The sequence below is a fragment of the Haliaeetus albicilla genome, chromosome 3 (assembly GCF_947461875.1).
Source record: "Haliaeetus albicilla chromosome 3, bHalAlb1.1, whole genome shotgun sequence".
Classification (NCBI taxonomy): domain Eukaryota; kingdom Metazoa; phylum Chordata; class Aves; order Accipitriformes; family Accipitridae; genus Haliaeetus; species Haliaeetus albicilla.
This window is the reverse complement of record NC_091485.1, coordinates 72,923,803-72,947,722: the sequence shown is the minus strand read 5'-3', so window position 1 is coordinate 72,947,722 and position 23,920 is coordinate 72,923,803. Positions and strand designations below refer to the sequence as shown.

Genomic DNA, 23,920 nt, shown 5'->3' with positions numbered 1-23,920 from the left:
TTCCATAATCTTCCCCCATACTGAGGTCAGGCTGACAGGTCTGTAGTTCCCCAGATCCTCCCTCCAACCCTTCTTGTAAATGGGAGTCACACTGGCAAGCCTCCAGTCCTCTGGTACCTCCCCCATTGACCAGAATCGCTGATAGATGATGGAGAGTGGCTTGACAAGGACCTCTGCCAGTTCCCTAAGTACTCTTGGATGGATCCCATCTGGTCCCATAGACTTGTGAGTATCCAGATGGCGTAGTAGGTCACTAACTATTTCCTCCTGGATTCAGGGGACTATATTCTGCTCTTCATCCTCACCTTCCAGCTCAGGGGGTGGACTACCATAAACCCCACTGCCAAGTCCACCACTAAACCATGTCCCGAAGCGCCACATCGACACATCTTTTAAATATCTCCAGGGATGGTCACTCAACCACTTCCCTGGGCAGTCTGTTCCAGTGCTTGATAACCCTTTCAGTGAAGAAATTTTTCCTAATACCCACTGTGAACCTCCCCTGGTGCAACTTGAGTCCATTTCCTCTCATCCTATCACTTGTTACCTGGGAGAAGAGACTGACACCCACCTCACTGCAACCTCCTTTCAGGTAGTTGTAGAAAGCGATAAGGTCTCCCCTCAGCCTCCTTTTCTCCAGACTAAACCACCCCAGTTCCCTCAGCCACTCCTCATAAGACTTGTTCTCTAGACCCTTCACCAGTATTATTTAACATCTTTGTCAGCGACATGGACAATGAGAATGAGTGCACCCTCAGCAACTTTGCAGATTAAACCGAGCTGAGTGGTATGGTTGATACTCTAGAGGGAAGGGATGCCATCCAGAGAGACCTTGGCAGGCTTGAGGAGTGGGCCTGTGCAAACCTCATGAAGTTCAAGAAGGCCAAGTGCAAGGTCCTGCACGTGGGTCAGGGCAATTCCAAATGTGGGTACAGGCTGGGCAATGAGTGCATTGAGAGCAGCCCTGTGGAGAAGGACATGGTGGTATTGGTGGATTAAAACTGAGTATGAGCCAGCAATGTGCACTAGCAGCACAGAAAGCCAATCTCATCCTGGGCTGCATCCAAAGAAGCATGGCCAGCATGTTGAGGGAGGTGATTCTTCCCCTCTACTTCGCTCTGGTGAGACCCCACCTGGAGTACAGCGTCCAGTTGTGGAGACCCCAGCATAAGAAAGACATAGACCTGCTTGAGCAGGTCCGGAGGACGGCCACAAAGATGGTCAGAGGGCTGGAGCACCTTCTGTATGAGCACAGGCTGAGAGAGTTGGGGTTGTTTAGCCTAGAGAAGAAGAGGCCCTGGGGAGACCTTATTGCAGCCTTTCAATACTTAAAGGGAGCTTATGAGAAAGAAGGAGAGGTTCGTTATTGGGGAGTGTACTGATAGGACAAGGGGTAAAGGTTTTAAATTGAAAGAGGATAGATTTAGATTAGATGTTGTCGTGGTTTCAGCCCAACCGGTAACAAAGCACCACGCAGCCACTCGCCCACTCCCCCCTGCCCCCGGCCACGGTGGCATGAGGAGAAAATACAAAGAAAGGAAAATATGAAGAAAGACTTGTGAGTTGAGACAATGACTGGGAGGGATCACGCCCCACTTATGGTCACAGGCAAAAGACAGGCTCAATTTGGGGAAGAAACATGGGGAAGAAACAAAATCAGTTTAAAATGCTGCCAATCAAATCAAAACAAGGATATTAGGAAGCAAAACCAAACCTTAGAACACCTTCCCCTCACCCCTTCCTCCTTCCCACCTCAACCCCACTCCTGGTTCTCTCTATGGGGAATGAGGGTTGGGGTCAGCTCACTACACCTTGTCTCTGCTGCTCCTTCTCAGGGGGAGGACTCCTCACACTCTTCCCCTCCTCCAAACTGGGGTCCCTCCCACAGGAGACAGTCCTCCATGAACATCTCCCAACATGAGTCCTTCCCACAGGCTGCAGTTCCTCACAAACTTCCCTGGCGTGGGTTCTTTCCATGGGCTGCAGTCCTTCAGTCCCAGCCTGCTCCAGTGCGGGCTTCCCCAGGGAGCGGCGGCCATCTTGGGGGGCCTCCATCCCCCTGCTCCGGCGTGGGCTCCTCTCTCCCCGGGCTGCAGGGGGGCATCTGCTCCCCCGCTCCCCTCCGTGGGCTGGCGGGGGGACAGCCTGCCGTCTGGTCTCACCACGGGCTGCGGGGGCATCAACCTTCTCCGTTATTCCTCCTCACTGACCTCGGGATCTGCAGAGGGGTTCCTCTCACATTCCAATCCCCTCACTCACTGCAGGTTCCCCTTCTGAAATCTGTTCTCCCAGAGGCGCTACCACTGTCACTGATGGGCTCAGCCTCGGCCAGCGGTGGCTCTGACTTGGAGCTGGGGAAGCTTCTAGCAGCTTCTCACAGGAACCACCCCTGCGGCATCCTCCCCCGCTACCAAAAAAACCACACCACACAAACCGCTAACAGATATATAGGAAGAAATTCTTCACTGTGAGGGTGATGAGACACTGGAACAGGTGGTCCAGAGAATTGGTGGATGCCCCGTCCTTGGAGGTGTTCAAGGCCAGGCTGGATGGGGCTTTGAGCAACCTGGTCTAGTGGAGGGTGTTCCTGCCCATGGCAGGAGGGTTGGAATGAGGTGATCTTTAAGGTCCCTTCCAACCCAAACCATTCTGTGTTTCTATGATTTGTGTGTCTTATTGCATAAAATATACCGTGACTGCACTGCTGAGACTGAAAAGTTAATTAAGTCCATGGAAAATAAAATGAGATGTGAACGTAATGATTAAGTGAGATTTTTGTCTGTGTCATAAACTGACACACATTTTTTTCCAGGCATTGAATGATACATACTGTTTTGTCCTTCCTCCTCTTTTAATAGAAAGGCACAGGTTAATGGGTCATACACTGGATTGATAGGTCATTATGTTAACTTACGTTACGCTCAACCAGGGCGGAAGAGCCAGGGAACCTGACTTGACTTGTACCTTCCACAGGAGTTTACTAAAGCAAGCAGTGTTTCATGCTGCCCGCAGAACATTAAATGACCAGATATTGCTTCCAAGCAGTTGTTTCAGGTCCTGCAGAACTGTGATTATATTTTCTGGTCATAGACTAAATGCTTCTTAACCAACTTTTTATTTTAAGAAAAGGTTTTATGTGACTCACCAACTTGTTTCTTTTCCTTTTAGTAACAATGCGTCAGTTTGATCATCCTCACATTGTGAAACTCATTGGAGTTATTACAGAAAACCCAGTTTGGATAATCATGGAGCTCTGTACACTTGGAGAGGTACGAAAAACCCTTATGTGACTGTGGTCTGCTCTATTTAAGCTCATGGATACCTTTACAAAATACTGAAAAAATCACTTCTCAGTACTAAAGCAAAGGCACTCTCCTCAGATGTGATACCGTACTTGTTTGTAGAATTACAGACTCAGAAACAGGAGTGGCAGAATTTGATCTAACTTCTCCACTGAGGGAACTGCATCAGCTCATACCAAAGTGATTTAATCACAGTTTTCAGAGAATTCAATTGCTGTTCCAGAGTGAGAGCATGACCTGTGTCAAGATGATGATAATGCGGTATCATTTAAACAGCATTTGCAAACATACCTTCTAGAAGTGAAATCATGTGGTACATCTCTCATTCTTCCTGAGTAATATTGCATTTTCCCTTGGAACACTGAATTTCTTGTGGGTTTTTTTCTGTACAGTCTCTTCAGCAGAGACCCTAGATAAGATGACTTTCCTTGTTATTATGTCTTTTGGATGAATGGTTTAAACAAAACTAGATCTCAGTTTTTATAATAGATCTGTTTTCTTTGAGCCACGTGTTTCTGAAAATGTGAGCTCAAGTGATGTTTCACACTGCATTGTAAGATAGTCATCGTAATTATCAAACTGCAATACATAGTCCAAGAAAAAAAAAAAAGGCAGAAAAACCTGTAGCGTAGAAGTCCCCTTCTGTCAAAAAATTACAGATTTCCTTTCTAGTGCCCTAATCACTTTTCAAAGCCTTGTTTTAATTTCTAAGGAGACTCTAGTGCCACCTTCTGTTTGGTCCTAACTGCCTTATACTGCAAATATAGCTTATAAAAATTCTGTATTGATATTTGCTACCATGAGCTAAATCCAGTTGTTTTAGCAAATGTAGATTAAAATTAATGCTTCCAAAACAATACTGTTATAATTGGTGTTTGGATTGGCTACATATCATTTTGTTCTGAAATTATTTAGGCCAAAAACGTGCACAGTTCTCAAGGGAAGAATGCATAAAAAGTCCAGGAGTGCTTTACTTTGGAACAGCGCAGCATATGCTCTCAGTCTTCAAAAGGAACCTGAAAGCAATGAACAAAATTTTTTTTTTTTTTTTGTTTGGCTAACCGTTTTCATGTGGAAAAAATTGCTTGAATTTAACCCAGATTTCTTCATGGCAAGTGATTTTCTTTTCTTCTCTCCAGTCTTAAGGGAAGACATGCCCATTGATACTTGTGTAAACTTTATAATTAGATATATGCTTTGTTCAAATTTGTTATTTTTTTTTGTCCTAACTTCCTTTTGTTTTTTCCTTCTTTGTGCAAAAAGTTGAGATCGTTTTTGCAAGTAAGAAAATACAGCTTGGATCTGGCCTCTCTGATACTCTATGCTTACCAGCTTAGCACAGCACTTGCCTACTTAGAGAGCAAAAGATTTGTACATAGGTAAGATTTTATACATATATATCTATATACATGTATGTGTATATTTTTATATGTAACTACTTAAAATCTTAGTGGAATACAAGGTGTCATAGATTACCAGATTTTTGACTGGCAGTATTCTGGCTACACTTGCTCAAGTGAAGACAAACGCTTACAAGACATAGTTGGATTCCTTGAAGACTTCCTTATGTGTTTCTTTTTCTTGACTTATGATGAATGTGTAGCAGCAATACTTTGAAACTCCTAAAATCCATTTGCTTGTTTTATGTCAGTCTCCATATTAGTACGTCAGTTTTTCAGATGCTGCCACCAAAATTACACCCTTTTCAAGAGTGACACCTGCTGGCTCACTCCTAGATTGACTTGGAGATAGTGCCAGATTTTATTCAGAATAGATTTCAGCTGAGTTATTGTTTTGTGGTTACAATATATTTTAAAGATGCGAGTCACCTGTAATCTTCTAAATAAAGAAAAGCAAAACAAGGGGCAGCCACCTTCTTAAGTAAAGAACAAAGAAAACAAAATATTTACAAAATATTACTACTTGCTTAACTAGAAAGTGAACCTAAATTCCCTTGTAGATGTGTTTTGAAATTTATTCCCTTGAATTTGAACATGGGCTTTCTAAGGGGAAGAGACTGGCTTTAGCCTCTAATTGTATGCAATTAGAAGTTCACAGCACTCCAATTATGATGTACCATTTCTTTTTGAACTTGAGCATTTTATTCGTGTGTAAGTACTTAATGTTTAAATTCTATGTGTTTTATATATTGTAGATACAAACACATCTATATGTAAGTATTAGGTATGTATATATATGTAGATTTGTATATAAAAAAATTGTAAATAACAGGCCCTTACGATTGTTACAGATACTTGAATTTGGCCAAGTAGCTGTTTATTTTAACTCTAGCAATAAAATTTCAAAATATAACTTACTCATACCAAACTGAAATGGAAGAAAGTAGCACCAGTCAGTTTGCTGTACTTACTTGACTGCTCAAAGCTAAATCTGTCAATACTTAGTCAAGCCTGCTGAAATCCAGAATCAACAGACACATAAAGCGGGTTGTCTCACCCGGGAAACTGCAAGAGAAGAATGCCCAAGTCTTTTCATAATCCCTGTGGCATCACTAAAAACTGACCTCATTATTATGAAGCCTCTTACACAACTGAGATATTAAAATAATTCATTACCTTTGCAGGGTCAGGAGGCAGTTTTTCTTCTTTCCATCAGTTTTAATTGCCAGAAATTGTTAGCCTGTGATATTTAAATAGATGAAGATAAAACTTTTTCTCTGATGTTGACACTGATGACAACAGTTATTACTTGTAAGAATCAAATGTACTGCAGCATTTCTGCAAGCTTCTGAGAATCAGAAGACAAATATGTAGTTATCTTTTTCTGTACTTGCACACCCAAACCATGACTAGAAAAATAATTCAGTCCTCTCAAAGGCATTTGATACTTCAGGGTTTTAATAATTTTTTTCAAATTATATTTCACCACTTGAAGTTTTTAAATGACTAGAAATAACGTCTACTCTGTTTGGCAGGGATATTGCTGCTAGAAATGTGCTGGTATCTGCCACTGACTGTGTGAAATTAGGTGACTTTGGTTTATCTCGATACATGGAAGACAGTACTTACTATAAAGGTAGGTTGACACTCTGGATCCTTCTTGCAGGCCAGTTAGAACACAATTGCTTCTCACAATACTGAGTTTGTTGTCAAAAGGAATTAACCAGATATTCTTGATCTAGCTGTTGTATTTGTATAAAAAGGCAAACTATTCAACAATTTAATAGATGGCAGTAAATTCCTACATGTGTGCTTCAGAAGAAGAATCACAAAGTCTGTTTTAAGTTGCAAAAAGGAAATTCATGTGTAGGTAAAATTCTGCTCTTTAGGACAAGCTTGTAGTGCTTTCTTCATGATTTTTAGAAGATTATCCACATTTGAGGCCTGTTTGAGATAATATTTGTATTCATGGCATAATATAGGTAACCCACTATGAGTTCAAGGTTACCTACAGATAAATTTTGAGTTTGTTCTGTCATTGATGCTGCATACTTCAGATGCCACTGGACTAGGGAGATTGAGTACAAAAAAGTCTTTGAAGCCTACTTTTCCCCCCATTTTGGATGGAATACTGATCTTAAGTGGCTCTAGCAGCTGTGAGATGTCCTGCAGTACCTGATAGATGGGAAATATAACAGGAGAATAGAGATTGCATGTAGGGTACCAAACAGTAGCATTTCAAATTTGGTGTATATTATGAAACTATGTATTCATAAATCTAGTCTTCAATATATTTCTAGTTTCAGTCATATATTTTAAAATATCCTTTATTTGTCCCTTTACACTCCGTTATGTTTCCTCACTTCATTTATCTGGTATCACTGTGAGCTACATACCGTCATTTTAATTGCTGAGAAGAGAGGGGCAATACTTTTGACATGATCATTTCTTGTGCTTTTGGGGTTTGTTGTTGGGGGCTTTATTGGGAGGCTTGGGGCATTATTTGCTTCTTGTTCGTTCTTTTTTCCATTTTATGTAAGCCCAAACAACCTACCCTTTTTTTATGAATCATTTAAAAACACCTACTCCCTTGCTGAGATTTGCGACAGTTTCAGATTTGGTGCCAGTACTTCCTTAACTGCAATAGTTGCATCTTGAAATAAGAATTAACTGAAAACTTGAAGAAGCTCAATCAGTCTGAATATTTAGGCAAAGTGCTGCTCTTCTCTCTAGATAGAGGACAACCAGTAGAACTGGTGATACAGTGCAGAAATCTCTTATACAAAATTTGATAGTTGAAGTGCTTCACCAGAGATGGGTTTTGCCTATAAATTATTTCACTGAGAACAAAATCTATGTTTGAGCTCAGTAGTAGGAATAAAAGCCTGCCTTGTCTTGCCGTTCCTGTAGCTTCCAAAGGGAAATTACCTATCAAATGGATGGCTCCAGAGTCAATCAACTTCCGACGGTTTACCTCAGCTAGCGATGTGTGGATGTTTGGTAAGTAAATACCAAATGGTGGAGTTTCTTAAGCGTCCTGTTGGAGAAGTTCAATGTTTCATTTTAACTACTGTAAATGAATAATTTCCAGCTATTCGGCACTATTTCTACTGTACTTTCTGAAAATCCGGTTTCTTCCACATTTTCCATCTCTGTATTTTCCTTTCCTTTTTCTACTCAGCCTAAAGTTTCATGTGCCTTTTTGCCTCTAGTAAGAAACTGACAGAAATGAAGGTACAAGGAAATTAGGTCATAGTCATAAAGGAGATGATTTTTTTACTGTTGTTTTTCCCTTTGATTTCTTTTTGTTATACCATTGTTATTTGCTGTTCCTGTTTTATATTTTCACTTTTTCTTTTGTGGTGATATGCCTGCTTCTTTGCTTAATGCATAGATGAGCCTACATGATGTCCTGTTTCCACATCTTTAATGCTAGATTCCCACTTAATTTGTCTTTCATAGCTCCTGCTAACTTAGAAAATATGACCAGAAGCTGAGTAAAAATAAAGGTAAATGGGAATATCCTGAAGCCTTGATCTTTTTTCCTAAGTATGCAAATTTTTATATTAATCTGATCACCTGTGATCAAACCGGTCCAGACTCATGGTCTGGACAGACAGAAAAAAGATAGGCAATGTAAAGGAACAAAGATGATGAGACTTGAAATAAGAGCAGGACAGTCAGCTAGGAGTTCACCCTCTTTACAAAATAAAATTTGAATGTTTTAAGTGAAGGATATGTGAATTTTAGCAGATTTGTAATGGTTTGAAGAAAAGTCTAGTACAGTCAGAGTTACAAAAATGAAGTCTGTGGAACATTCTGGCCAATCCGAAACTGACAAACCATTTTTCCCTTTGTGCTTTTAACATAGTTTCAACAGAAACTGTTTTATTACATAGCTGCAGCACAAAAATTTGGATCAATGCCAGTGTTAAAACACCGTCAAAGTGAAAATACGCTCTACATGTTGAAACAAGCCAGTTGAAACTAGTCAAAGAGAAAAGCAAACACAGCTCATTCTACCTCATAAAAAAAGTAGATTTGAATATGAGCAACCATTCTGATTTATAATAGGCAAAAGGTAGTTAAATGTGAAGCCAGGCTGCTGTGAGCCAGCTGTGGGTCATGCTTCCTCATAAATAGTTCAGGTTGATAGTGCGTGTGTAACCCTACTGCACATCACTCCTCTCTGCTGCCAGCTGGTAAGTCAAAACTGATTCCTTAGCTATATGTTTCAGAAGAAACTGCATTGTTTGGCTCTACAAAATTGGGGTTTGTTTCTTTTTTAAGAAGTTTTGTCATTTGCCCACACTGGGGAAAATTTTTTTGTGTGTGTTTCTCAGGTGTGTGTATGTGGGAGATCCTAATGCATGGGGTAAAGCCCTTCCAGGGAGTGAAGAACAATGATGTGATTGGGCGAATTGAGAACGGTGAGCGGCTCCCAATGCCTCCAAACTGCCCTCCTACCCTCTACAGCCTTATGACCAAGTGCTGGGCATACGACCCTAGTAGACGACCCAGGTTTACTGAACTTAAAGCACAACTCAGGTAGGGTTATACTTTTGAAAGGTCATTTCCTTGTTCAGAAATATTTATTTTTGCTGTATCTTCTGTTACAGTATTTTCTTTCTGTGGAAAATGCAAGACATAGTATATTAAGTTTATCTTCAGAAGGCCAGGTTGTTGCTGCCCTTTTGGAAATCTGGACCTTATCTGTTGGAGAAAATTAGACTAGGCAATAAATTCAAATACTTGGAAGTATGAATCACCTTCTTTCTCTCCGAAGAAAAACTCCAGATTTTACTAGCAATTTGTTTATAATTTTAGCTATGCATGCTGCAATCCTTGGGGAGAGGGGTAGAAAGAATTTGTAGCGATTACCTAGTCAAACATGCAGTGGATAGTTCTGGGGCAGAAATGTATCCTTTCTTGAATAAATGAACCATCAGGTGAGTGCTGTTGAATGTTATTTTCATAACATATGTAGCACACTAGTTGTGCTCTGACAGCTGTGTCTGCACAATTGCGGAGCCTGCAATAAATGCAACATCATTAACTAGAAATTCTTTTGTCCTTTGTAAACCAGAATATAGACTACCTTATGTTTATCTGGGAATAAATGTGAGCACACACTTTTGAGACCAGTCTAAATTCACACCCTAGTTTATTCTGCAATAATTTATTCCAGTGTCCATATCTCCCATATAACCAGCCGCAAAATGGGAGTGATATTTAAACTTTGAAACATCACTGAGATACTGTGCAGGCACATTTGATATTTGTGACCACCTTTGGCATTTTATGAGTGCTCAGTATCTATTTTGCCTAAGTCAATATAAGCTTCAAAGTATAGGTAGGTATTGTAATCCACTCTTGGATTTGCTGTAATTCATTGCCGAATTCTTCAGTTTTATCTTACATCTTTCAAAGTTGTGCTTTGTGGCATGTTTTATTTTCGTAATACCATTTTGTGCTGTCGCTGGATGTTCATGGTACAAGGTAATTCATAGGTGGTTAAAATAAGGGACGTTTTTAATATAATTATGATGCAGTTTCAGAGTTGCTATATGGATAACTTAGCTACCTTTAAGTTTTTCCTATTTCTTAAAATTTCATACAGTTCCACCGTCTGTTACTTGAATATGTAGCCCTTCTCACAAATAACTTACCATCCTATTGACTGTGTGGGGTTAACCACAAAGGAAGGAATGGTAGGGCTGGGTAAGGAAAAGATACGACACAGTTGTCTGATTTGGGTAATAGGTGGAAATTGGCAATTAAGTGTTTCTCTTTTTTTTTGGCTCTGGAAGAATAGGGTTCTTTCTCATTTACAGTAAGATTGTACTGATAACTTACAGCTGACCAGCACGGAGGAGAATGAAGCCCTAAAAAAATGTGACTAGGTAGATGGCTATGGTGTGTAAACCCAGGCAGAGAGAGTATCTCACCAGCAAGGGTAGAGGATGAGTAAATCCAGAGTAAAAGTAATTGTGTTGAGGGTTGACATAAATGTAGGCTGTACTCAGACAGAGAGTGACAGCAGCAGCATTTAAAATGGGATGAGTCTGGAGGGGGAACGGGAAAAAAGTGAAAGACATGGAACAGTATCGCCAGATAAACAGGATAGACCAGTGTCCAAGAGCCTGGCTGTCCTCAGAAATGCACAGCCAAAGGGCGAGAACCAACACTGACAACATGCAGCAAGGCAAATTCTCATTAGTTAAGAATCAAAACGTTTCCCAGTGTGCATGGGTTAAGCTCTGAAATAGGTCACCCAGAAAGACTCTGGAATTTCAGTGCTGGGAGACTTTCAAACCTGGACTGGAAAAGTCTCTGAGCAGCCTCACCTCACCATGCATGAGCCCAGCTTTACCAGGAGATTGGACTCAAGACCTCCAGGAGTCCCTTCCAACCTAAACGATTCTCTGGTTCCAGATGAAAAACGCACTGAGGGGGGTGGGTTTTTGCTCCTCTAGTCATGCGAAGAGATTCGAAGCATTGTTTAGAGGACAAGCTGTCTCCTGGGGCCACAGTAACCCTACACCCCAGTTTTTACTCTCACTGAAGCAAAAAGTTTTCTGCCACTCCAAACCGGTGACCTTTATCTCCTGGAAGTTAGGCAGCACGGTTGTCCTTAGGGCTTCTTTGCGCTGCTCACAGAGTCAGCCTCTTGTTGGAAAGGTTGCCAGTTCCCTTATGATGAGGCAATCTCAGGCAGCTAGGAAAGATTGTGTTTCAAAACTCAAATTCCCATGAACTTGCGAAAACAAGCCATTTCCCTGGTGGCCTTTTCTGTGTGGTGTTGCTGCTGCTCGTTCTGGATCCTATCCAGGATAGTCTTTTCAAGCTGAGAGCAGACTAGTTGTTTGCTTGAAGCCAATGATACAGCACCGCAACGTTCCTCTCTGTTTTGATGAGAAAAAGCGGCTTTGGGAAAAAACTTCTTTTCTGCGTCTGAAATAGCACTGATGGGAGCATAAGCATTTCATGTGTTCTCTGTTGATTTGATGCATTTCCCATTTCCTAGTAAAATCTGCTTTGCACAAACTTTATTTGCAGCTGCTTGTGCAATGCAAAGATGCTGATTACTGTAGAATTTATGTCCTGTTATTAGGGTAGTAGTAAGGCTTGATACTTTGTAGCATTTGATGTGTCCAGAGCAGATAGGGATGCATTAGTCTTCTCAGCAAACGCAAAAACAAATGGGTGGATTGTGCATTTCCAAGTTTAATTCCTCCTCACATCCTAGGTCCCTTTTTCAATTTTGGGGGGTGGTAGAAGTGAGAATAAGTCAGGAAAGTGAGGTGCTACCCTACTACTCCTGCAATTCTGTCACAGATTGGGCCAGAATTAGATTCTGTGAATCGGGAAGCGTGTGTTGCCTTGATGATTTTGTGTAGAAGAGATTTTTAGTCTTGCACTACATGGTAAATAGTATGAGGCCCTTCGCAAAGAGTTTAATGTACCCAAATCACGCAATATCACTTTTACAGCATTTCTCCTCAGAATGACTCCTAGCCACTTACTAGAACCATACACTTACTATACTATATTTGTACACTCACTATAACCATAGACTATCTCATACATACGTGTATTATTAAATTTAATTTATTCTTTGCTATGTTTAATATGCTGCAGGTGTGTATTGCTAAGGTATCACCAGTATACTCAAAGGCTTTCTTATAAGTCAGCTCCCAGGCTTGTGCTTGCGAGTTGTTCCCTTTGGTTGGTAATTCTGTTAAAACTTGAGGTTTTTTGCATTGGAGATTAAGTTGGATTTTAATTTTGAGCTTTCAAATTAATGTAATTGCATGACATTTTTACTGCATCGTTGAATGAATTTTGTTTAAAGTACCTTTCTCCTAAAAAGAGCAAAATAAGCAGCGGTAATATCGTTGCTGTGTTAAGAGTGTCAGTCTGGCCCTCTGTTGGTCACTGGTGAAGATGCACAGGTTTTAACAGAGTGGATGACCCCACTAGCATCCTAGCGCTGCAGGTCACATTAAATACAGCTCTAAAAAGAATGAAGAAAAAAATTACTTTTTTGATTCATGCTTTTAAAGTCTGTTTTTTATGAAAACAGTGAGATAATTAACTGATGAGAACTGGACTTGAGCTTTCTTGTGACTGCATTTGATGTAGGTCCTGAAATGTTGCTTATAAAAAAAAGAAACAAAACTGGTAAGAGTGAGGGCAGTTTGAGTCCTCTCCTTTTGTGGCATCTTGCAAAAAAAATATTTTAAGACATACTTGAAAAACATGATGGAGGCTACAAAATGCTTCATTAGCCTTTTGCTCTTTGACAGTGACCATTAAGAATAATATATAATCCATATGAAAGTGATTTTAAATTAGGGCAGTATGCAAAAATATGTTCATTTGCATTTCTGGTAGCCGGAGACCACAGAGAGAAAAAAAAGCTGCTGCTTGTTCAGGGTCAGCACTTTCTGTAGGTTCCCACATCACCATAGCAGCAAACACTGGTATTGCTGTGCCTTTTGAAACATAAGGATACATTTTAGTATTTCAGATATTCCTACACTGAAGCTCGGAGTAAATGTTTCCTTCTCAATGTCACAGGCCAATTTCAGTAAAAAGATTATTTGTAAATTAAGTAACTTTATCAATTATGCAAACTTCTAATAGTTGAGATTTTTCATCAGACTAAATTTAGCCAAGAAGACGAGTTAAGTTTGTCTGTACTACCTCAAGATTTGCTAGGGAAATCATATGAATAGAAGTACTTCTCTGCTTCCTCCTCTTTGCTGCTAAAAATATGTGCAGTTTGGGAAAATATGCCTAGATCTGACTTTCCTGACCTTCTGTAAATTCTAATAAACTGTTCAGAGTACTTGAGCAGCTGCACTGAGAAAAGGTCAAAAATATCTCTTGGCATGCTTTCACTCTGTCTATGGATTGGTCTTCCCTTTGTAAAAACAAAGACGTTTCTGTGAGTCATTTATATTCTTTGTGTTCTTTCAAGTAATGCTTTTCTGAGGCATTTCTATTTTATATTCTTGTCAGCAGTACTCAAGGGCATCCCAGTACAAATTCTGCAGCCGATCAGCCTTTGACCAGGCTACTTACTGGGTTGCTGGGGAAAGGACCTCCTGATGACACAGGCAAAGGGAGCAGCGTGGGATGAATTAGAGTTGTAAGGCAAAAAGCTGAGCCTATGTTATGAAAAACAAGTAATTTCAGTAGAAATTTGTCATTTCCAGTGATATGATTGAAGTTAATGGTGTTGTATTGAATACCGTGACACCACAGAATTGGCTTTGATAGCAAGGCAGATAGGTATTGGTGTTTCATTCCTTTTTATGGAAAAATACGACTGTGCTGTGACAAATTATGCTTATGGCCCCAAATTGTCAATAAGCCATCTCTAAATTTAGTTAGCTGCTTTTAGCTGACTTCTCTTCCATTCTTTTGCTCAGATTAGAGCAACTACGGTATCAACAGCTTTGTTAAAAATCTGTGTTCTATTCATGCAATATCTGGGTGGATTTTTTGTGGTGTTTTGTTGCGGTTTTTTTTTTTTTAAATCTTGAGGTATTTCTTGAAAGATCATAATTGTGGTTCATGGCTATGGATGCACGTTGACTGATTACTTGAGCTACATAAAAATGCATGCTGAATATCTGAAGTGTGACCTAGCTTTAAAGCAGTGTTTTTTGGCTAGTTCTTCATGGGTTCAGATAGGAAATACTGCTTTTTCCTTATTCTGAAGGAAGAGAAAGGTAAAAGAGAAAGATTTTCTCGTTTTAGTTCCCTCTGTTGCACTCTAGCTATGTTTCCGTGGTAGTTCTATCAGGATGGCTTTTGCAAATAACGTGTCTGATTTTGGTTTTGTTCCACATTCTTGTGCTACTTCAGCAGTGATGGATTGAAATTGCAGCAATACTTACAAACTTGGTTTAGCTGCAGTGAGACGAGATGCCTTCTCTGCTTTTCAGAAGTGGCATAGATTTTTTTTTTGGCTGAGTAAGGAAAAGCAAAGTTCTTGTCTCTAACCAAGCAGGAATTTATTCTTGAAATAAGCAGTAAAGTTCCAAGATTAGAATAGATTGCTGTAGTTGACCTCATCCCCCTGCATGAGTAATTCTGGGTGGTTATTTAGCAGACTGAGCAGGAGATTATAAACTCAGAACCTAGCTTTGTTTCTGGAATCTCTTGAGTGATAAAGAAGCTGGAATAGCTCCTTTGCAGGATTATCTTTACACTGGGGATAGCAATATGTAAATAATCTTCCCTACTCACATCTCCAGACTATCCATGTAGCGTGCAGCTCCAGCGAATTTTCAGCTCCCTATTTCAAAGCTTCATTCTGAGTATTTTTCAAATGGCAAATATCCAACATTAATAATCCACATAGCAGAACTGGGAGGAGGCTGCTGTGGGGGCAGCAGTATCACGTTGAACTTCAAACAGTCTTTTTAATAGTCAGAACAGTGGTAAGTAGCGAACTAGTTTTACTACTGTCTTGTACTTTGTTGAAAATGTAGCCTTTTGACCTGAATGTTTAGAAGCTGAGTGAATACTGTCAGATATTTCTGTTGTGCTAAATTAGTTTGCTGAATGTGTTCCTGGTTAGGCTAAAATGTCAGAGCTGAAGACATAGTAAAATGTTTTTTGTCTGCTTTGTTAAAAAAAAAAAATCCCAGTGATCTGAAGCTCTGTTGAGTTTCAGTAAAGAACATTTTCAGTTGGTTTTGAACCTTTGCAGCAGTTCAGCAGAATATTTTCTTGGGAAAAAGAAATTTTCGTGCAAGTAAGTGCTTGAGTCTTTGAGGATTTCTCTGTGTAATTATACATCAAAAGAACTGTTAACAAGCAAAAAAAATTTGTGCAAGATCAACCACAGCTTTCTAAAATCACAGTGCTGCTTCTGTTGTTAAAAGCATGCTGATAATCCTACAGAAGTATTTCTTCCTGATACTGGTTTTCAGAAATCTAACCAATATAAGTAAAAGAAGTTTGTGGTTCTGTGCTCAATTGCTTTGTCAAATAATGTTCCTAAGTCTGAAAAATGTGAGAGCTCTGGGGAGAGGTTTGTGAGACACTGAACTGGAGTTTTGCTTAAATATAATACTTTTTTCTTAGTACGATACTGGAGGAAGAGAAGCTGCAGCAAGAAGAACGAATGAGAATGGAATCTAGGCGACAAGTCACAGTGTCCTGGGACTCAGGAGGATCGGATGAAGCTCCTCCCAAGGTAGCTAAGACTGCAAATTATGTGTGTTTAAAAAAAAACCAAACAAAAAAACCCCTTTTTATTCCATTTATTTCTTAAAAGCCTCCTTTGACGGGTTTGTTCAAACAAAGCCATTCTGGCCAATTTTGTCATCATCTGCTAATACTTGCCTGAAATGACCTGACTCTACTTGACCTATTACTAGAACTGATCCATGCTATAATAGCACACTAACGATTTGCTGTTTCTTTTTTCTTCTTTCTTGTAGCAGTCCTATGAAATGTTAGCTAGTGAGTTCTCATACCAGTGTGAAGTTTATTTATAACAGATCAGTGGGAGGATAGAAATCAACTAACTGCATTTTCCTTATTCTGGACAGAAAATTAGGGGTTTGCTTTCAAGGACCTTATTTGTTTTAGCTTACACTTAATTTTGTTTTATTACATGTCTGTCCTGTTCGGATGTCACTGATGTGTTCTGCAGCTGTGGTAGTCTAACATCACCAGTTGCTGAGCACTCTTCTCTCAGTAACTTGGCTGCTTCTCATCAGAGTTATTTTGTACTTTGAAGGATTGAGCCTGTATTTTGAAGAATTTAATTTTGTGCAGGCACCACTGTATTGTGGACTATTACCTGTGTCCTGATCAATTTGTGATGAACTCTTGTATCTGTAAACACAAACCCTGGTACAGATAATAATTTCAATAGTACTTGTGTGGCACCTTCTGCTGCACATGTCCCCCAACAGTCATAGGAAGGCAACTTATTTTTATTTTGTTTTGTTTCCCCATTCCCAGGTTGTTGCCTGATAGATTTCCAAGCTTGGTTCTGCATTTTGATAGTTTTATGGCAACCAAGAAATACGGGCAGTGGAATTGTTGCTTTCATTTCAGGGTTAAAAACAGCAAACAATCCATCAACCTGTTTAGTCATCTGAGATTAACTAGCAGGATTTGGTGTGTATATAAACAGACGATGTTCTGCGTTACAGAAGCAGATAAACTGCATAAATTTGAACAATGTGGTACTTAATTATTACAACTTTGTTTGAAGAATTTGTTTAGTCTTGAAGCTTTGGGACTAATCCAAATAGAATAAGTACCTTTTACTAATGTAATATATGAGCTACGCTGCATTAGAAATGATCATCATTAGAGCTTTGGGTGTGATGTATAAACTGAAACACTTGACAAAAGATGTGTTAAGATTGAAATTAATTCTACCACTGCATATCTTTTTTGAGGAAGTCAGTACGTCCTCACTGTATATGCAATACATGTGTTGGTTAGGTTTTTTTATATAGTATTTTTGTGTAAAATACGGGTGTGCATACTAATGACATTTGAACAAGTTGAATTTCATAGATAGGAGATTTTAACTGTCTCTTAAGTTATTATCTGATTTTCTAATGGTGTCAACTGATTTTTTTTCTTCCAATAATTCATTATAAAAAATTCAGGTCTTTATAGGTCTTAACTTCCATTTTATTTATAACCTTAAACTCCTACACATTCTCAAATAATTCACGGATATCACAATTTGTACTACGAAATTACTTGTATCTCACCGTGGTTTCCATTAGAAACCTAAGACAGAATATACCCTAGTACAGAATGATATTTTTCATGAAGTGGTGATAAAATTCTACAATCTCAAAGTAATGTGGTGGTCGCCTTTAACTGCCAGAAGGACTGAATGAGCCCATTGCAGAATGATGAGGACTGGGGGCTTTTTTTCCCTCTTTCGTTGATTTTTCTCCTACTGAAACACCCAGCAGCACTGTTCCTCATCAAAAACAAAAAAACCAAAAAAAACCCAAACAAAAAACCCACAACAAAAAAACCACCCAGATACACTTTGGAGGTTAATACCAAACAAAACAACAGAATACTTCTGCTTGGAAGATAGTGTATTGTTCTGAGCAACATTTTCCAACATAACTTCTCTCAGTAGTGTGAAATTTCTATACCTATTCTGGCAAAAGGATGATCTGTTCAATGTGTGCAGAAAACCAGGCTCCTTTTCGTGCATTTTTTTTAATAGTGCTGTCCAAATTTCTGATGACTTTTCTCATGTATTCCTGTGATTATACATCTTGTTTGTTTATGTGTAAAGTACTGCCCTTTTCCTGAAGGGGTAAAGACAATCAAATAAAGACTCTTGATAGCTGGTCTTGAGCTGTCCTTTCTAATCAGAGCTAGTTGTGTCTTGTTTTTCCTTGGCTCGGAATGGGTTGCAAAACAAAGCATGGATAATGAAGCGACCATGGAATTCAGAATATGATGAAAAGCACCTTCCATGTTGAGGCAGTTAGTTGCACAGAAGTTAATTATCAGAACTAACTTTAGTCCTCAGAATAACACATGGAAATAGTTATGCTAAACAAACCAGTTTGATTTGTGTTCTGACTGAGGCGAAGGAATTTACTTTGGGAACAGTCACAGAAACAACAAATTAATAGCAAAACTTTATGTACTGCAGATCGTGAACTTAGGAACAATGCTATATTTGCACCGGGAAACTTGATTTAAGAATTATGTTCCTAGGTGATGTCCTCTCTGGAGTTAAACAGCACAGAGCAGGTCATTTAGTGCAAGCAATTAAATATACACAAAGAATTCACAGAGCAAGCATTATTCATTGACATACCTAGCAAACAATTCGGCTGCATCCACTTCCAAGCGAAAATGGAGGAAAACTTAATTTTAGTTGTTTAAAAAAATGTTAATCAGTTTAGAATATTTATTTCAGGGTTTTTTTCGAGCTTGCTTTTGTGATGCACTACCTGTAAATGTTTGTCTCGCCAAGGAGTAATTTTCTGGTTTTAGTTTTCTGTTTCTAAAGACTCTAAAAATTCCTTTACATTTACAGCCCAGTAGGCCTGGTTACCCCAGTCCGAGATCCAGTGAAGGGTTTTATCCAAGTCCACAGCATATGGTACAGCCAAATCATTACCAGGTATTACATTTAACACTGTGCATGTATTTTTTCAAATGTGGGGTTTATAACTCAGTTGCAGCTAGTGGGTTTGATTCACGTCACATGGTTTATTTTCATTCAGTTCTGTTAAATGTTTTTTGTTCTACTACATCAGAACAAACTCTAAACTAGCCTGGTAGGTTTACTCAGGATGACAAATATTTTCATATCTGATATGGTGCTCAAATTCCTAAAACTGCAGTGAAACACATCAGACATTTTCATATTTATTGAAAGAATGTGGTGTTCATGTGAACGTGTGTCCTAAGCCATGAAATTACTTGCCTTATAAAACGGCATTAACTGGTGGACTTTCCTTAGGCTTATTGATACTCTGTTCCCTGATGTTTCTCTGAAACATTTATATTTTCTATTGGCTGATAGCTGCCTTTAGATCTACCACATCGTATAGTCACAGGTTTTGCTTTTTCCTAACACTGCTGAAGAAATGTAAAACAAAAGTTTGTCATGAAAGTACTTTAAGCATTCTTGGGCTTGTTCAAAGCTACAGCCATATACAGCAGTCTTGGTCAAGACTTTTTTTTCTCCGTGGAGAGGGGGAGGTTTTCATTATTCTAATGAGTACTTCAGGCTCATTAAAACTGCTTTTGATTTTCCTGTGTAGAAGTTCTCAGGCCATGCAGCTAAGCACACTAATTACATGCTGTCACTCAAGACTTAAGTTTGTAACATACACTAGGGGGTATATTTTTATATGGCTCTGTAGGGCGATGTTTGCAGGCTCCTAGTAACTTGAATATGAGCTCTGCATGTGTAGCTCTTACAAATGTATCAATGGATTTATTTTTGTTCATGAGAGGACTTAGATCTTCTTAACTTCAGAGGTTAAAACACTTTCTAATGCTGCTGGTTTGATAGGTATCCTCAAATAGTTATTGTCAAAAGTTACAGTAATATTTCTATATATTTATATATAGATATTCTCAAATAGTTATTGTTCTGATAGGCATCCTCAAAGACTTAAAAAAGAGGGTTTGTGTCATATTTTGGCTTGGCTTCCTTCTTCTGATGTTGCTTCTCCTCCTACCTCTCAGTGACTGCTTGAATTGAGTCATTTCTGCGCTCTCATATTTACTCCCTTGGTGTGTGTAGGGGAAGCTATGAATAATGTGGAAGCATAGGTCTTACTAATATAACTTTTTTTTCTTTTTTCTCCACTACCACCCCACCCCCAAGGTGTCTGGCTACCCTGGTTCTCATGGGATACCAGCCATGGCAGGCAGCATTTATCCTGGGCAGGCTTCTCTCTTGGATCAAGCAGATTCCTGGAACCATCGGCCTCAGGAAATATCAGTGTGGCAACCAAACATGGAGGTATCGTGAACTGACACATCTGTTGTTGAGCTCTGTAAAGTAAATAGATTTTTTTTTTATTATTTAGGTACATTTGGAGATTACTGCAGGAAAATTGTTTCTTTGGTATTTTTTTAATTGCCTTACTGCAGTGGGATAGGAGTCATAACTGAATTCTATTCTTTTTGAAACAAATCGTGCTATGTGATGTTGGGCATACAGTGTGCTCTTACACAAATTCTTGATGAAGTTATTACTACTTTGTATCTTAACTGAGTGATAACAAATATTTTGTGTTTGTTAAAAGAAGGCTTTACTGAAACTTACTGCTGTTAATAGAGATGGGAACATTCATGTAAAAATATTTAATATCATTACAGTTTAAAAATACTTCTTGTGGGAGATATCCAGCATAGCTAAAGTATCTGAAGCTTCTCTGTAACTTAGCCGGAACAGAAAATGAAATGGTCTGCAAAACTGTTCTTGAGTTGTATTCCTGTTAGGTGCTTTTCAGCCTGTCATGATTGAACAGAGCTGCTGCAAGGAACATCAAGTTAATCATCCCTTTAACCTTCCATCATTTTTTTTCAGTTCTCCTCCAGTATTTTATACTTTTTTCATTCCATTTTATCCTCCCACAAAGATTCACTTTGTGCAGCTTCTGTCTTAAATCCATTCCCTCTCTAATCAATGCTCTATTCTCTGTGCCTCTCACAAACATTTAAGTGATAACTGAGGCTTACCCCTTAAATAAAGACGAGCAGATATGTGTCCAAGTCTTCAATTTGCCTCTGCTTACTCTTGGTTGATTTGGCCATATATAGTTGAGGGTTGTAGCCCCAAGTAGTTCAACATCCCTGTAGATTATCGACTCTAGAAACAACTTAGTCTAACTATGTCGTGCTTGAATAAAGTATTGGTGGAAGCACAGGAATGCTTTGCACGTGTTCGTAATAATAAGTCACAGCCAAAGTTTTCACAAAAACTTGGGAAGTTGGTTGTCTAAAACCAATGTCAGTGAAGTTTGTTACCAAACTCCCCTCAGCTTTTTGAAAAATACTAATTTATACACTACTTGCTAATGATTTCCAGACAGCGTTGGGATATGGTATATGGAGTATTGTAAGCTTAAGACATGCGTAAAAACTTGTTAAAAACTCCATTAAAAATGTTTTTGTGACATGCTTTGCAAGTGTCAGCTAAAACTGAAAAGCGTACTTATTTCGGGTAAAAATGTATCTTGCAGCTTTTAACAACTGGCTAGTTACATTATTGCTCAAGACCGAGAAAATGAAATTGATAAATCTGTTTTTGTTGTCCAACTTAAATGAAGTGCAATATATGAAGTTACAATGTTGCTGAAAAACAAAACAGAATTTTTCAAATCTTTTTGGTTCCAGTGATTAGGAGCAAGGCAGATAAAATGTTTGTAGTTGGAAAGAGTTTCTTCTGATGGTCTGCTTCAGTTTATAAGGAGTTGAAGCAACTCTGCGTGACTGCTGTTTTGCATTTCGGCTTTTAAAAAAATCTATTCTTGCAGCTGTTTATAAAAATGTTATGTTGTTGTGAGACTGAATAAACTTACTCTGTTTTGTAGGATTCAGGCACTTTGGACATAAGAGGAATGAGCCAGGTTCTACCCACACATCTCATGGAGGAGAGATTGATACGACAACAACAAGAGATGGAAGAAGACCAGCGTTGGCTTGAAAAGGAGGAACGATTCCTGGTAATACTTTGTTTCATAGTGCTTCTTAATTCATTCTAGTTTTTCTTTTTTTATTGCAGCTTGCTAAGACTGGTCACTTCTGTGAAATGAGAACATTCACTCAACACAGGAGTCACTACCAAAATGTAGGTTTGGGAACAGTTCTTGAATTAAGTGTTCAGCTAGTGAGTTCTGTATTTCAGATACCTGGAACAGCTGTGGTTTTTAGTGAATCTCATTTTATCCAGTTGAGTATTTATGTGTGGGAATCCAGAGATTGCTGTTTGTTCTTAAGGAGATAGATGTCTGCATACTTTACCCCTAAAAAAGGGGTAACGTAACCATCAGCCATCTAAGAACCGTGATTGTAGTAAGAGTTGTAAGCAGTCTTGCACTAGAGGAATAACGAGACACATTAGTGGGAAGAAATAAGTTAAGAAAGAGCTCTGTGAGGTGGGGAAGAAGCTGCGAACATCATTGGGAGGAGCAAGAAGAAATGCAGTGGTAATGGGATCTTCTGTTGCTGTTTCTCTGCAGTTCCATGTTTTCTTGTTGTCGGTGCCACTGGTGTATGTTTTGTAGTTCAACTCTGGTTTCCCGGTTGTCAAAATTCAAGTTCTGTGTTAAAATTCTTCTACTCGAGACTGATGGCTACAGATGCAGCAGAGGATGGTAGTAGCGTATTACTCTGTACAGGCTCATGCTGGGGAGCCTGTGAGTGCGTGAGCCTTGCTTGACAGGTGGCTAATTGACAGTGGTTTGGTATGAGTTGTGACAAACATCAGTCACGTGTTTGGTCTTAAGCATGTTTCAAGGAATGTTTTGGTTTGGAAGCCTTTTATATTGTAAACAGTTACAAAACATGCCTGTGTAAATGCAGGTGGCATAGGTTTGTTACAGGAGGTAAGTTTAAATAAATATGCTCTCTATGTAAAGCAGATGATGATAATGCTCTGTCGTTTCTGTAAGAGTTCTCTGCACTGTCTAGAGCTGGTCTCCAGGAAAATCTTAATTGTATAGATGAATTAGTATTATTTGAGACAACGAAGTTGCTGGTCGTGACTGTCTTACAGAACTTGAAACAGTCTTACAGGGATCTTGAAGCCAGGACATTAAGTTCCTTGAAAATAAGAATTTATGCTTTAATCTACAGAAAGCCAGTGAGCGGGAATGGAGAGCAGATCTTGTACGTAGACAATGTTACCAAGACCTTATTTCTTGCCAACTGAATTGCTTTAGTCTCTCAGGGTTTTAGTTATGTATGGTATTCAGAACTGTTCAGAACAGCTGATGGCTGTGAAGACAACCAAGGTAGGATAAATCTCTACTAGCTCTTGAGAGCTACAGATAGATGTCTCCATGTTCAGTACATGTTCTAGCCAAGATCCAGTTTGTGCCAGAGTTGAGATGTTACTTTTGATTAAAGGATGTTGAAGTTTGCTTTTGGCTGGTTTCCTTGTAAGTGCATTTGGGAATTTGCGGTTTGCCATTGGATGACTGTAAAGAAACCACTGTACCCAGATTGCTTTGTCCAGTTTATTACAAGCTGAAGAGAGGGAGGGGAAAGGAAAATTTCTTCCCTAATTTAGGCATTAGCTTTTCCAGTCTTGAGTGGCACCAGTTGCTTGTGACTTTCACAAGCCCAGGAGGTCAAACTGATCCCATTGTCAGTTAAAACTTTCAAGATGGTCAAGAACTTTTTGCGAAATTAATATGCTTACTGAGAATAAGGCATTGTGATTTCAGGTGGCGGTAGATTGTGTGGGAACTTTCTGCAGAAAAGTTTCTGACCTTTCTGAACTTTCTGGCTTTTTCTGCAGAATAGATGATAATTATTTGTAGTGTTTGTTATTCTGTTTTAATTCAGCCTCTGGACCATTAGGGTGTTTACCATCCCCCAAATTGCTGCTTGAGGAGGGACTTGCTGATTTTTCTTTTAATCTGTAATAGTCTTAGCATATGTTTGGAAAAGAATTACTGTTTTCATTATGTGTTAGTTTTTATTGTGAGGAGACACCAT

General features: G+C 39.1%; 1 protein-coding gene across 12 annotated transcripts in view; it reads left to right on the top strand.

Annotated features, from left to right (window-relative positions):
- PTK2 (protein tyrosine kinase 2) overlaps positions 1-23,920 on the top strand; it is a 226,218-nt gene that overhangs the window by 178,913 nt on the left and 23,385 nt on the right. For 10 of the 12 annotated variants that reach the window (XM_069780127.1, XM_069780125.1, XM_069780126.1 and 7 more), the window contains 9 exons: positions 3,169-3,269; positions 4,566-4,681; positions 6,238-6,338; positions 7,613-7,702; positions 9,046-9,250; positions 15,809-15,920; positions 18,771-18,857; positions 20,076-20,213; positions 21,790-21,921. In XM_069780127.1, the coding sequence (XP_069636228.1) occupies positions 3,169-3,269; positions 4,566-4,681; positions 6,238-6,338; positions 7,613-7,702; positions 9,046-9,250; positions 15,809-15,920; positions 18,771-18,857; positions 20,076-20,213; positions 21,790-21,921 (1,082 nt within the window). Of the gene's footprint in view, positions 1-3,168; positions 3,270-4,565; positions 4,682-6,237; positions 6,339-7,612; positions 7,703-9,045; positions 9,251-14,826; positions 15,160-15,808; positions 15,921-18,770; positions 18,858-20,075; positions 20,214-21,789; positions 22,047-23,920 lie in introns of those variants that run through there. The other 2 variants (XR_011324147.1, XM_069780130.1) reach the window with 2 other exon arrangements.